The sequence below is a fragment of the Pinus tabuliformis genome, chromosome 6, assembly GCF_031772625.1.
Source record: "Pinus tabuliformis cultivar Carrire ecotype Pingquan chromosome 6, CPIR1, whole genome shotgun sequence".
NCBI classification, from domain to species: domain Eukaryota; kingdom Viridiplantae; phylum Streptophyta; class Pinopsida; order Pinales; family Pinaceae; genus Pinus; species Pinus tabuliformis.
The window spans coordinates 1995923894-1995939965 of NC_142292.1; the positions used below are offsets into that span (position 1 = coordinate 1995923894).

A 16072-nucleotide genomic window follows, 5' to 3' on the forward strand; every position below is an offset into this window, starting at 1 on the left:
CAGCAGCAAGAATCTATGTTGGGTTCGGCATTAAACTGACATGATTCCTAAAACTGAAACTGGTTTGGGACTACAATTTTCTACAAATGTGAGTGGGACTGTGTGAGGTGACATTGACACTTTCTTCGAGTGTCTAATGAATTCACTTTGGACTAAATTGCCCAAGAGCAATTTCAACGGATGACAACAGAGACAAAAAGAAATATTGCATTCCTTCAAAGTTCCATGTTAAAAACACGTCTCATATATATATATATATAGGAATGGCTCACCTGATCACATCATTACAATGATGTCCTGTCCCAACTATATCAAGAATTTTACAATATATCTTTATACCCTATCCCTTTGGATGAGACTAAAATAAACATTTCAATGCCTAACAAAAACTCTAATTCTAAATTTGTATTATCATCCTGTAACTCGTAAGCATTTCCACAATCTGGACATTACTAGAAGCATTGCAGTAATTCAATTTCATCAAGATTCAACATTCAAGTAATTGAATTCACTGTTCACATAACACAAGCCATGAACAAATTTTCATATGCCAGCATAAAAGGATAGGCAAATTACCTGTTGGACGAAACAGGACAGGTGTGCCAGAAACATTTGTGAAAACAAAAGCATCATTTGTTCCCTGTTACAACTCAGAATACATTTTGCAATCAATCCACTTTCATGTAGATTGTATTGGCCTATGAAAACCTGGCAAATGAAAAATTAAGAACAAATAAAATACAAACATTGCAGTGAACCACTTCTACCTGATACTTCTTGCTGCTGGTTGGTCTTAAAGGTCCTGCCACTAAGCCACCAAAAACAGCGCCCCTACGGTCTCCAACTACCTGACATGTCATTTGTTATGTTACTTAAACAATGCTTCAAATAATATCCAATTAACCTGACTCTCCTCTATCTTACAATAGTGATATGAAAAATATCTAGACAATGAAAAGTATTGAGAAAGCCTGATTCCTGTGGTGCGTTTTAATGAAAGACCAAAAATGAAAGTGTCAAAAAGGCTAGTGTTGAGATAGATGTAAAGTCGTTCCACTTTGGTCTTCCCAATTTGTGATTCTGCTATACAAATTTGAATAACTATGTCAGTTCATATCAAGGCCTTCCATCGAGATGCATATTCTATTGGGCATGGAATCTCTCTTTGTTGCCAGTTCGTGTAATAACATTCTGACAATATTAAAGTCAGTTGTAAATGCTAGCTGCAATAGAAGTCACCTTATATGTAAAATGATCAACATCCTGTTATTTTAATGTTAGTAGCTGGTGGGGTCAGGTGATCTTAGAGAACTTTCGACTGTGACAATATTCAAAAGACAAACAAAGCCCAGTTACAACATATATGAGACATTTCTTCCATCAGGGTGAGGGGTTGATAAGTGTCAAATGTATATGTGTGGTAGGTCAGCCTGATGGTAGGCACATATGGGCAATCAATGAAAACTACTATACATAAGAGGTAAATCGACTCAGAATTACACATTGACTTAAGAATATTATAGTTGAATGCATTGGGTTATTTAGATTTCTTGCCCTGATATCAAAAGATTTATTGTGTAACTCTTCATTGTTTACTTTTGGGAGATGTGCTCCACAACCATATATAGTGTACACTGTATGTGTGCAGGGCTTTCATGCTTTACTGCGATTTAAGTTCCTTACAAATTGTATCAGAGCAAACAATTCTCGATCAAGCACCTTCAAGGTGTACATCTCATTGTCACAACCATTACTTTTGATCGAAGCCTGCAAACTGAGTGAACCTTAAGTGTTGGAAAGAAGACAAACTTCACCACTTTGGTCAAATTTTCAACAACAGAAACACAGGAATCTCAAAGCTATAATTAAAACAGTAACACAAACACATAAAGGAAACAAAGATTACGTTAATAGTGAAAAAGTGAAAGGTTTCTTATAAATGGTTACAAGCTAGTCAAGTCAATCCACTTTATGGATATGGGATAGACCAAGTAAAACACTAACATGAAATATAGGATAAAATAACCGAAAGTCAAACTGACTTTATTAATGTCTATGTCTAATATCTAATTACCAGTTATAATTTGACATTTACTTTATCACTCTCCCTTAATGGTCAATCTGCTAATTACACCAAGCTTATCCCAAAATTTTACATGCTTTTCCAGACCCAAAGAACCAGTGAAATGTCTACAGTTTGGTCCTCTATCTGACAGTATTTTAGCTCAATACATCGATCCTCTACAAGCTATCTAATGAAGTGGCAACATATCTTGATATGCTTCGTACAATTGTGATACAATAGATTCTTAGCCAGTTTGAGCACCACTTTATTGTCACAGAATAGGGTTGTTGGCTCTATCTACTACATCTTCATGTCCTAAAGCATTCTCCTAAAATAAACTGCCTCACGCACTCCTTTCACTGCTCCTCGATATTCTACCTCTAATGATGAAAGGGCTACTACATGTTACTCCTTGCGGATCCATGTGATTGCTCCTATGCCAAGGCTTAAAACATATCCAATATACCCACAACCTAGTGTCTTTGCTCCTTTCGTACAAAATGCCAAATTCAAGTGTCCCTTTCACATATCTCAACATTCTATTCACTACAGTCCAATGCTCTACCTTCGATGTTGTGATGAATCTGGAAATGAAGCTCACAACATAACCCAAATCAGGCCTAGCGGTTGTAAAATATATCAATCTCCCCACTAACTTCCCATAGACTAATTCATTAACTGCCATAAAGTCGGTATTGGATGAAAGTTTCAACCCTTTCTCCATGTGTGTAGATGATATTTTGCAATCTGTCATTCTGAACTTGTCAATAAAACTCCCGGCATATTTTACTTGTAAAATAAAAAAGTTAATACTATGAAGCACACAATTTTAGCTATTGATAGCCATGATAAAATATTTTATTAATAATTAATATATGATGATTACATTTTGTGAGAGGCCCTAGCTATATACCGCCTTAGGTGCCTCTTGGTGAACGGGCATGATCTTTGATCATGCCCTTTGCCTAATAAACTATAACTAACTAATTTTTTACATAACATTGCCTTCCTCTCAAAAGAATGCTTTGTCCTCAAAGCATACATAACGACGGATGTTGCTAATGAAACGCTTCAGTCTCCCAAGAAGCTTCTTCTTCTGGTAAGTCCTTCCACTTGATCAAGTATTCCTTGATTGCACGAGATCGAAGCTTCCTTTCTCTAGTAGATAAGATACCTTCTGGTTCTAGAATGACCCTTCCTTCATCATCTAGGGATGGAAGCGTTGTTTGCGCTGATTGATGGTCGCCTAGTGCCCTTTTAAGGCAGGAGACATGGAAGACGTTGTGAACACGACTTTTCTCTGGAAGGCTTAAACTATATGCAACTTGGCTGATCTTTTTATTGATTTGATATGGTCCATAGAACTTTGGTGCCAATTTATTTTTTCCTTTTTGTTTCAAGGACAATTGTTTGTATGGTTGGAGCTTGACAAATACCCATTCTCTGACTTCAAATTCTCTTTCGGTTCTGTTTCGGTCTGCTTGTTGCTTCATACAGTTCCTTGCATTATTCAAGTTTTCTTTTAGGGTTTGGACGATTTTTTGGGTTTCTTCTAGTTGGTTTTTAACAGCAAGTAGATTTGTCTGGACGGTAGCTAGATCCTTCCATTTTGGGGGTTCATATCCATACAAAGCTTGGAATGGCATCATTTTTGCTAACGTGTGATAAGTAGAATTATACCACCACTCAGCGAGATGCAACCATTGAGCCCACTTATTTTGTTTTTCTGTAGCGTAGCAACGTAGGTAGGCTTCCAAACATTTATTGACAACCTCTGTTTGTCCATCTGTTTGAGGGTGATAAGCGGAACTCATATTTAGGTAGGTTCCTATGTGGTTGAACAATTCCTTCCAGAAATTACCCTTGAATTTGGCATCTCTATCACTCACAATGACCTCCGGAAAACCGTGTAATTTATATATATTTTATATATTTTTGCAAAATATCTCAGCGATTTGTTTAGCTGAGTCTGATTTCTTTATTGCCATAAAGTGAGCATATTTGGTGAGTCTGTCGACCACTAGGAATCTTGTCCCTCAATAAAGTCCATTGATATTTCTTCCTATTTCTAATTCGGAATGTTTAGGGGGTGAAGTAATCCAGGTGTCATAATAATTTCACTTTTGTTTCTTTGACATGTGTCACATTCTGCTACATACTTCTGAATATCGCGACTCATCCCCTTCCAAAAGAATGATTGACATGCATTGTAGTAAGTTTTAAAGAATCCTACATGTCCGACTAACAATGAATCATGTGATTCCTTGAGTATCTTGGATTTAAACTTGGACTTTGCATTCAGATAGATTCTTCCTTTGTACCATAGAATATCATTCTTCCATTCAAATTTTGAGTTGTTTGGAAGGTTATTGATTATCGCAGTTATTTCTGGATCCTTAGCATACTCACTTTGAATCTTAAGCCATTCAAGAACAACAACCGAGATTGTAAGTAATGCTGGTTCTTCATCCTTCCTAGATAGGGAATTTGCTACTACATTGTCTTTTCCCCTTTTATGTAGTATCTCCATGTCAAAGGCGGCAATTTTTTCAACCTATTTTTGTTGTTCTTCGAAAAGTGTTTTTTGTTGAAGGAGATGCTAGAGATTGTTATAGTCCGTTCGAATGGAGAACTTACTTCCCAAAAGATATTGTCTCCACTTAGCCAGTGCGTGCATAATAGCGAGCATTTCCTTGTTGTATGTGGACTTGAGACGTTCTCTTTTATTGAGCTTCCTACTTTCAAAAGCTATTGGATGCCCTTCTTGCATTAACACTACACCTATACCGAATCTGGAAGCATCACACTTGATGATAAATGGTTTAGAGAAATCTAGAGTTGCCAATAACGGGGCATTAGACATGACTTCCTTCAGTTCTTCAAAACACCTTCCTGCTTCCTCATCCCATTGAAATGAATTCTTCTTTAAAAGGTTTGTTAGAGGTGCAGTTATATGTGCATAGCTTTTAATAAATCTTCGGTAATATCCAGTCAATCCTAAGAACCCTCTTAGCTTGGATACATTAACCGGTTTGGTCCATTCCTTTATAGCTTTGATTTTATTAGGGTCCACTTTTACGCCTTCATGGGATATAATGTGTCCGAGATATTCTACTTCTTTCTTTCCAAAGGTGCATTTGGATTTTTTTGCGTAGAACTGGTGCTCTTTTAGTAGTGTAAGAACTTTATCCAGGTGTTGTAAGTGCTCCTTCCAAGTTTTACTATAAATTAAAATATCATCAAAGAACACTAATACAAACTTCCTAAGATATGGACGAAATAATTCGTTCATAGTGGCTTGGAACGTTGCTGGTGCATTGGTTAACCCAAACGGCATTACTTTAAATTCATAGTGACCTTCATGTGTTCGGAATGTCGTTTTTGGTATGTCTTCCAACCTGATTCTAATTTGGTAATACCCTGACCTTAAGTCCAATTTTGAGAAGTATTTTGCGCCATGTAGCTCATCCAACATTTCGTCGATAAAGGGGATTGCGAATTTGTTTTTAATCGTTATTTTGTTTAATCCTCTATAGTAAATGCATAGCTTGAATGAACCATCCCTCTTCCTTACCAATACCACTGGAGCAGCATACGGACTTTTACTTTTCGAGATGATCACACACTTTAAAAGGTCTTGGATTAATCTCTCAATTTCCATCTTTTGGCGATGCGGATATCGATACGGCTTGATGTTGACGGGGTCTGACCCTGCTTTGACTTCTATTGTATGCTCAATTTCCCTGTTAGGAGGCATTTTCATAGGCAAGTCTTGAAATATCTTTTCATGCTTTTGAATTAGATCTTGTACCTCTGGTGACTCTTCACTGATCATATTTGTAGATAACATTTCTAATTGGTGACATTGTACTACATAAGTGGGTGCTCCTTTTCGAATCATCTTCATCATCTGAGATGACAATACAATTTGATTCTCGGGTGCTTGGAATCCATGTATTTGTACCTCTGCTCTCCCCATTTAAATCATATGAACTGTACTTGATGGTTGGCAACATACGTGCCTAGAGTTCGTAGCCATTAGATACCTAAGACCACATCTACTCCACCTAATGGTACAGTGAAGAACAGAGATTCTAAATTAAAGTCTTGAATCTGCAATTTGACCTTATGGCATTTCCCTACCTTTTCAATCTTCTTACCGTCAGCTACCATCACCTTCATGTTTGGTAAGGGAAATGAGAAAATGTTGAGTCTCTTTGCCACAGTTGCATCTAAAAAATTGTGGGTGCTACCAGAGTCGATGAGAACCACTACGTTGTTCTTCTTTATATGTCCTTTCAATTTTAGAGTCTGAGGTTGTGATATACCTGTCATAGCTGATAGTGACACTTGCGGAATACTTCCGTCATCTAATTCTGGAGAGAATTCTGGGGCATCTTCTGTTTCTTCTATGTCAGAATCCTCACTGTTTGAATCATTAGTTGCTTCACAGTTATATAGGTTCTTTGATTCTTTTCCTTTAGCACACCTATGTTTAGGGTCCCACTTCTCGCCACAGCGTTTGCATTTGCCTTCTTTTATCCTTTGTATTTCCACATTAGATTTTTCACCTTCACGACAATGTGGTGGAACATATCTTGTATTATTTGAATCCACAGACTGGGGCATTCTTCGTCTCAAAAATACTTTTTCCAGTTTTGATCATAGTATCTGTTCAAATTTCTTTTCAGCAGTTTTAACTTTTCGTCTTGCTACTTCTGTTGACGTAATGTCGTGAAGCTCAAGTTCTACTTGTAGATGAGTTTTAAGTCCGAAGATGTATGATTGAATTAGACGAGATTCTGATAACCCAGGTACTCGTGTTACTAAGGTCTCCCATTCTCGAGTGTACTCATCCACACTTCCTTTTTGTCATAATTTGATGAGTGTTGAAAAGAACTCTTCTTCCCTTACACCTTGGAATCTTTTAAAGAATGCATCTTTAAATTTTCTCCAACTGATGGCGATTGTCGTCTTCTTCCACCACATATACCAATTATATGCTTCTCCTTCCATTTTCATGGAAGCGTGCCTAATCTTTTCGTCATCATTGTCGATGTCGTAAATCTCGAAGTATTCTTCTGCTTTATTCAACCACGCAACACTGCATTTTTCGTTCCCATCGAATTTAGGCATCTCGACTTTTGCCTTTCGCTGATATGTTGCTAACGGTGGAGCGAAAAGAGGGTGTTGATTGGTGAATGTATCCCAGAGTTGCTTATTTGAAAAAGTCGCGTTACTATTTCCTTGATGGGGCGTGGCTGATTTTTTTGGAGATTCTGCTTTTTCGTGAGAATCTGCTGACTTTGTTGAATCTGATGAATTGTGCTCTTGATTACCTCCATCATCTTGGAATAGTTGTTCGGGTGTAACCTTCGTCCTTCCACACAAGGTGTTCAACAATGCTAATGTCTGATTATGATTCATTTCGGATTGGATCTGGTTCTGCCCAAGTTGTAGTTCTATCCGATTTGTCGTATCCTGAAGCTTCTTGATATCGTCGGAATGCCCGATAAATTTACTCTCGAGATCGACTAATTTTTTGTTGAAATCATCGGAGTGGCTAGTAATCCTATTCTCCAAGTCAATCAATTTTTTACTGAAATCGACCATTGACATCGACGACATTGAACGAGTTTGTGGGGGTGTATATTTGTCCGCCAGCTTAAAAAAATTTTTGTTAAATAATTAAATTAATTTAATTTAATTATATAACATATAGTTTTTTTTAATTATATAATATATAGTTTTAAACTATATAATATGTATATATAAATAAATTATATATCGTAGATAATATATGTTATGATATATTAATCTCCGTGGGTTATTTTAAATAATATGTCATGGAAAAAAAAGACACAGCTAAGGAAACAACCTCAACGTGTATTGATGGCATGGGTCAACAATGTGGGGGAAATCGTTGGAAGGGTGGTCGGCAAAGTGGACAAACGGCAACAGCGTGAGGGATTTGGCAGCGATGGTAGTGAGACGACAAACAGAGAAAATGGCGACGGCGGTGGTGAGGCGGTGGAGAACAGTCGGATGGCAGAGAAGGCAAGCACAATACCAGATGCGCAGGGGTCCGATGCACGTCTTCCGTAGTCAATGGTGTGGAGGGCAGCGTAGCACGGGACAACAACGAAGGCAGCGATCTTACTCGCTCTTGTACCATATGAAGCACACAATTTTAGCTATTGACAGCCATGATAAAATATTTTATTAATAATTGAATATATGATGATTACATTTTGTAAGAGGCCCTGGCTATATACCGCCTTAGGTGCCTCTTGCCCTTAGCCTAATAAACTATAACTAACTAATTTTTTACATAACATACTATTTGCAAAACTTCTAGAACTAGACAATAATGTAAGATGGCTAGATCAGTCACATCTAAAGCTTTACTCATATCAGTTTTCATCTATTCAATAACACTTGCCTCACTACCTATAATAATGATGTCATCTATATAAATGACCAATAGAATGATATTATTATGAATGCTTTGGACATATAGATTGGAATCTAAAAGACTTTGCCGAAAACCCCTTCATTAATGCACCAAATTACCAATCAATCTTAAAATACTGTTATAAATATAATTTATATAAAAATAATATAATAATAATAATAATTAACGATTAATATAGAAGAGGCATGTCTCTAAGGAAATGACCATGCATGAACAGCACATACCTAGGTATATAAGCAGGGCCTCATTTGTAATCAACATATCTCATATCAATTCTTTTATACACTATTCAATATACATGTTCTTATCCTCAATGGATGTCTTCATATTGCTAGTGTTCTAAAGATTAATGTGAAGTACGAACTTTGTTTGTTACAACTACCATGCACAAGATGTTTGTTTCAGACATATAGAGCCTTCTTAAGTCTACAAACAAGATGCTACTTTCTTGGAACCTAAAATGTTTATGGTTTAAATATGTAGACCTCTTCCTTCAAATATCAATTGAGGAAGGCACTCTTCACATCCATTTTATGGACCACTCTTCACGTCCATTTGATGGACCTTCCAACAAAAATGTGTTGTCCTTGCTCAAACTAATCAAATCATGCTCATCTTTGTTTTAAGAGCAAAGATTTCCTCAATGTCAATGCCCTCTCACTAAGAGAAAACTTTTGCAACTAAGCATGCCTTATAGTTGTCAAATGTGCCATCTACCTTTTACTTAACCTTATACCAATGTTGCAAACATTAGCATCGGGATAAAATCGGCAAGGATCCAAAAAACCAAAAAATAATAAAAATCGAGAAAATATCAATACAAATCAGCAAACACTGGAAAAATTAAGATACCACCAAAATATCGATAAAAATTGGCAAACATCAACTCTGCCAAAAAATCACAATTTCACGATTTTTTCGTGATAATATCAAGACGTTTGCAACATTGCCTTATACACCCATTTACAACAAATGGGTCTCCTCCCTAGTGGAAGAGCTACAAGATCCCAAGTCTATTTTTTCATCATATTCTCATGTGTAGCTACTACGACCTTCTCCCATTTAGGCCCCCCTTTTGTCTCATTGAACACTTGTAAGTTGTGGCTCATATGCTTCATAAGCACTAACCAGTAGTCTGCTCTTACCTCTTAATGATCATTCCTAGAACATTTTGCCTACCTAAACATCTCCAATGGTGTTGTGCCAACAGTTTGTCCTCTTCTTTGGATCTTCCCCATCAAAGATATCACCATGATCTGAGATACCCATACCTATATCAATATCATCAGATCCCTAAAACACCTCATGCTCAAAATCTTCGCTCCTTTCATTTGATGCTAGCTAAAGCTTGATTCTTGAATCCCTAGGCACAACAAGCTATTGTTCTATTTGATCTCTAAAGAAGTCTAGAAATGTCCAACTTCCTCATCAACTATGAAATCTTTGTCGAAGATCAACCATTTGGTATCAACAACAACCAATCTATAGGATTTAGTCATTGTACCCCACGATCATCAATTTCTTTCCCTTAATGTCTAACTTGTTTCTCTTCTCATCTGTGATGCAAGCATATGCAATAGAAGCATCTACCTTAAACCACAAACCATAAACCATGCTTTCTCATAAACCATGCTTCCTCTGCAGTGTTATAATTCACTGTGATTGTTGGAGATGTATTCAATAGTTATACAATTATGAACACTACCTCAACCCAAAAACTATTGAGAAAACACATGTTCTTCATCATACACCAAGCAATCTCTGTGATAATATGGCTTCGCCTCTCAATCAATCCATTTTGTCATAGAGTGTAGAGTCTAATGAATTGTCCTTTGATTCCACGCTTAACACAAAGTTATCAAATTGTTTTGAACCAATGTTGCATGTAGCAGGGATGTTTTTCTCGAAGCGAAGCGTCAGAAGCATCATTTTCCAAAAATCTAGGAAGCAAAGCATCTCGGAAGTGTTTATATGTGTGTGTGTGTGTGTGTTCAAAAAAACATCTAAAATACCAAATTAGTTATAGAACATATGAAAACATGCATATTTGTACACAAATCAAGATAGATATGGCATCCATTGTACATCAATGATTAATTATTCAAGCATTAACCATCTAGAATCTAGATTCCTCTCCCCTTGTCTAGTATTTGCCTATACTTTGATTCTCTATGGATATTAGTCAACATTGCCCAGTTTTCATCAAACTGCTTAACCAAAACCTTATAATATGGTACAGAAAGCTAAACATGCCTGATCAATAATTTTGACTTGAGTGAAGGGTACATTTTTGCTAGGCCATGACAAAGGAGTTCAACAATCAACACCACCAACACTTGAGTTTGGGGTACATATAGGGTTGGGTGCTCTTAATTAAATGCCAATCACATACCCTCATACTGTCATACATGATATAATCTAATGAAATGCCACAATCCCATTGATCCTGATATCCTAAAAATGTTAACCTTGCTAAATTTTGAATGGGATATGAAATTATATTTCTCCATATGACGTCTATGAGGTTGGAACCACTCTCAAACATCCTAAGTCATGTCATGGTAATGTTAAAAATTTAAGTAAAATGATGAAAATGAAAGATTAAGAAGAATGTCACTTTTACTTTAAGAATTTAACATTAACATTAGGAAGCATCTAGGAAGTGTCTAAGGAGCACCTTGGGGGTGTTCGAGAAGCATAATTCCTCACAAAACAGTTTGAAAAACCCAAGTCAATTCCAAAAGAAAAAACCAAAGTTGGAGCGAATAAGCTCAGCAATTGACAGAAATACATACATACATACATACATATATATATATATATATAACTTGAATGATGATGTTACATAGGAGGGCCCCTGGCTTATATACCGCCTCGGGTGCTTCTTGGTGAAAGGGCACGATCATTTGATCGTGCCCTTTAGCCTAATTAATCTAAACTTACAAAATTATTAATTTTTTTATATAACATTGCCTTCCTCTTGAAAAGATGTTTTGTCCTCAAAGCATACGTAACAACGGATGTTGTTGACAAAACACTTTTGTCTCCCAGGAAGCTTCTTCTTTTGGTAGGTCTTTCCACTTAATCAGGTATTCTTTGATTACTCATGATCGCAACTTCTTTTCCTGGGTGAAGGTGATACCTTCTGGTTCTAAAATGATCTTCCCTTCATCATCTAATGTCGAAAGTGTTGTATGCGTTGATTTGTATTTACAAGTGTCTTTTTAAGGCAAGACACATGGAAAACGTTGTGAACACGACTCTTATCAGGAAGGCTTAAGTTGTATGCTACTAAGCTGATTTTTTTGCTAACCTAATAAGGTCCATAGAATTTTGGTGCCAATTTGCTTTTTCCCTTTTGTTGCAAGGCTGAAGTTTAACAAATACCCATTCTCCAACTTCAAATTCTCTCTCTGTTCTGTTGCGGTCAGCCTGCTGCTTCATACGATTTCTTGCAATATTTAGATTTCCCTTTAGTGCTTGGACGACCTTTTGGGTTTCTTCTAACTGATCTTTAGCTACTGGAAGTTTTGTCTCGATAATGGTAAGGGCCTTCCATCTAGGAGGTTCATAACCATACAGAGCTTGAAATGGGGTCATTTTTTGTTGAAGTGTGGTAAGTGGAATTGTACCAGCATTCGGCGAGATGTAACCATTGAGCCCACTTATTTTGTTTGCTTGTTGCATGACAACATAGGTAGTCTTCTAAACATTTATTGACAACTTTTGTTTGACCATTTGTTTGAGAATGCTATATTGAACTCATCTTGAGGTAGGTTCCTATATGTTTGAAAAATTCCTTCCAGAAATTACCTTTGAATATGGCATCTCTATTGCTAACAATGACCTTGGGAAACCCATGTAATTTGTAGACATTCTTGCAAAATATCTCAGCGATTTGTTTTGCTAAATTTGATTTCCTCATTCCAATGAAGTGTGCATACTTGGTGAGTCTGTCGACTACTACGAGAATTTTTTCCTTGCCATCAGACACAAGTAACCCTTCAATAAAGTCCATTGATATTTCCTCCCACTTCTGATTTGAAATATTTAAGGGGTGGAGCAGTCCGAGTGTCATAATGTTCTCATTTTTATTTCTCTGGCATTTTTCGCATTTTGGAACATATTTTTTAATATCATTATTCATTCCCTTACAGAAAAATGCTTATCGTGCATTATGATAGGTTTTAAAGAAACCTACATGGGACTTTTTGCGAACTTTGGCTTTAAATTTAGAATTTGGAATTAGGTAAATTCTCCCCTTGTACCACTAAATATCGTTTTTCCATTCAAATTTTGAATTTTGAGGAGGGTTATTGATTATAGCACTTGTTTCTGGATCTTTTGCATACTCACTTCGAATTTCATTAAGCCATTCTGGGATAGCAACTGAAATTGCAAGTAATGATGATTCTTCGTCTTTCCTAGACAAAGCATTTGCTACTACGTTGTCTTTCCCTTTCTTATGTAATATATCCATGTCGAAGGCGGCAATTTTTTCGATCCACCTTTGTTTTTTTGTAGATAGTGTTTTCTGTTGGCAGAGGTGTTGAAGACTATTATGGTTTGTTTGTATTAAGAACTTTACTTCCTAGGATATATTGCCTCCACTTAGCTAATGGATGCATAATGGCGAGCATTTCCTTATTGTATGTAGACTTGAGACATTCTCGCTTGTTGAGCTTCCTGCTCTCAAATGCTATTGGATGACCATCATGCGTCAGTACTGCTCCTATGCCAAAACCTGAAGCATCAGATTCAATTACAAACGGTTTTGAAAACTCTGGAGTTGCCAATACAGGTGCACTAGACATAATTTCCTTTAAGTCTTCCAAACACTTTTCCGCTTCATCATCCCATCAAAATGAGTTCTTTAGAAGGTCCGTTACAGGTGCAGTTACATGGGCATAGTTTTTAATAAACCTTCAGTAGTACCCAATCAACCCTAAGAATCCTCTTAATTTGGAAAAGTTAACTGGTTTGGGCCAATCTTTTATAGCCTTGATCTTATTAGGATCTACTTTTACTCCCTCTTTGGATATTATGTGTCTAAGGTACTCTACCTCTTCTTTTCCAAAGGTACATATGGACAACTTTGCATAGAATTGATGTTCTTCTACTATAGTGAGAACTTGCTCCAGACGTTGTAGATGTTCCTTCAAGGTTTTACTATAGATTAGAATATCGTCTAAGAACACTAACACAAACTTCCTTAGATACAGACGAAATACCTCATTCGTGGTGGCTTGGAAGGTTGTTGGAACATTAGTTAATCCGAAGGGCATTACCTTAAATTCATAATGACCTACATGTGTTCAAAAATAAGTCTATGATATGTCTTCTAGCCTTATTCTGATTTGGTAGTATCACGATCTCAAGTACAACTTTGAAAAATATTGGGCTCCATAAATTTCATCTAGTATTTCATTTATAAAGGGGATTGAAAACTTGTTGTTAATCGTCACCTTGTTTAGTCCTCGATAATCTACAGATAGTCTAAAGAATTCATCGTTCTTTCATACTAGAACAACTGGAGCAGCATAAGGACTTCTACTTTTTGAGATGATTCCACGCTTCAAAAGATCTTGGACTAACCTTTGGATTTCAGTTTTTTGATGATGTGGATATCTATATGGCTTGATATTGACAGGGTTTGACCCTGATTTGACTTCGATTATGTGCTCAATTTCTCTTTCTGGTGGCATCTTCATAGGAAGATCTTGTAACACCTGTTTGTGTTTTTGGATCAGTTTTTGACCTTCGGGTGGTAGTTCTTGAACTTCAAGTGTTTCTTTGCTAACCAATCTTGAAGCCAACGTTTGCATCTGATGACATTGCACTACATATGTTGGTACTCCCTTCTGGATCAACTTCATCATCTGGTATGACGATACAAGTTGATTCTAAGGAGGTTGGAACATGTTGTCGCCCAGATTGTACAAGCATCGTGACAACTGCTCAGGGCGAGCATTGTCACTTTGAAACCCCGCCCACTCCGTTCTAGTTGTCTCCCAATAGCGGGCTATGGGGGGTAGTCCCTATGGAATGAGGTGAAAGAAAACAAGTTGGGAACCAACTTGCTTGGGAGACACGAATGGGTGGCCTAGCTACTCGGTAGAATTTAGCAAGATTAATGATTAAATTAGATTTTAAGATGAGACTAGTGCCTCATGGAGTCACAATTCTTGCTTATTATAAATTGAAACCAAGTAACCGGATGGACACCCACTGCTTAATATGATAGACTATCCTATATGATATGCAATTTCCTACGAGCTAGGTGTGATGTAAGGATGGTTATTTTTAGCTTAAATGCCTAGTCTAAAATGAACCTCTCCCTTAATTGTTTTGAGAAACAGTGTTTAGAGTAAGTCGTGAAATGGAAGCCAACGGGAAGCAAGCAGTAGTCGGATTAACGATACCTCCCCGTGTTCCACCCACCCAGTGCCTCCGGCGCTGCAGAAACTGTAGCTCTAACTATTGCAAGGTCACTGTGTTAGCCACTAAGAAGAGTTGAATCCCTCAAGCTAATTGGAAAAGAGTTGCCCTAGGAGTCTATCAACCAAGCTTATACTTAGAGATAAATTATTAATGCAAACTATGTCCTAGGATGCTTATGCGAGATAGATTGAGTAAAGTCTTCTTGAGTTAAGATTCTTTATGTTATTTAAGTACTTAGTGTGAATTATCTTATAGCCAAAGTACTTAACAATGATTAGATAACAATCTTAAGACAAGTGCTTAAAGATACAAGTGTCAATATTCAACAATATTCCACAAGATGTTTAGAACAGATGTCTAATTCAACAATGATTACTTGAGATATGTCAATGACCAATGTTGAAATGCTCACTTAGAATGATAACCAATGAAACTTAAGATGCCAAATGTTTAAGATAAACAACCAAGATATCAAAGCCTCTTAAGATTATGATCTTTAACTTAGAGCAATTATCTAACGATTTCTTAACAATGCCTTAATTAGATGTCAAACACAATGATGCCAATGCTCAAACAACTTAAACCACCAATGAGATTTAAAGACTTAGATGTTGAGTGTGTTAAGTGTCAAGTTAACAAATTCTCAAGATAAGCAAGTGTTAGATTCCAAAATCAACCATAACATTTCAGCACTTATTGATTTTATGACAGCAGTAGTGAGATCACTTTAACATGAAAATTGCCAAACTTATGAGGTAGAAAATTTCCCAATGTTTATCCAATGTAAAATTACAATTTTCAGACCTCTTAAGATGTGATATGTGATTGTTATGACAGCAGTAAGAAAATTATAACAGCAGTGAGGAAAACACCTTAGATTCAATGGATAACAAGCCAATAGTGATTAGCAATGATCAGTGAAATGCCCAACAACTTGCCAAAGTAAAATATGAGTTTTAAGCCACTTTAAGATGCAGTATTCAATGCTAGATCAAATCTGATATATCTTATAACAGCAGTAAACAAATCAGTAGATCAGCAAGCTAATGATGTTAAAACCAATGCCCAATATGCCCAAAATAAGAAAAATT

General features: G+C 36.6%; 1 protein-coding gene across 1 annotated transcript in view; it reads right to left on the reverse strand.

The window, feature by feature from the left end:
• Positions 1-16072, reverse strand: part of LOC149267246 (TLD-domain containing nucleolar protein) — a 178212-nt gene that overhangs the window by 45428 nt on the left and 116712 nt on the right. Inside the window, exons 4-5 of the mRNA XM_089432026.1 lie at positions 768-848; positions 577-640 (exon numbers count right to left, since the gene is read on the reverse strand). Coding sequence (XP_089288152.1) covers positions 577-640; positions 768-848 — 145 coding nt within the window. The remainder of the gene's footprint in view (positions 1-576; positions 641-767; positions 849-16072) is intronic.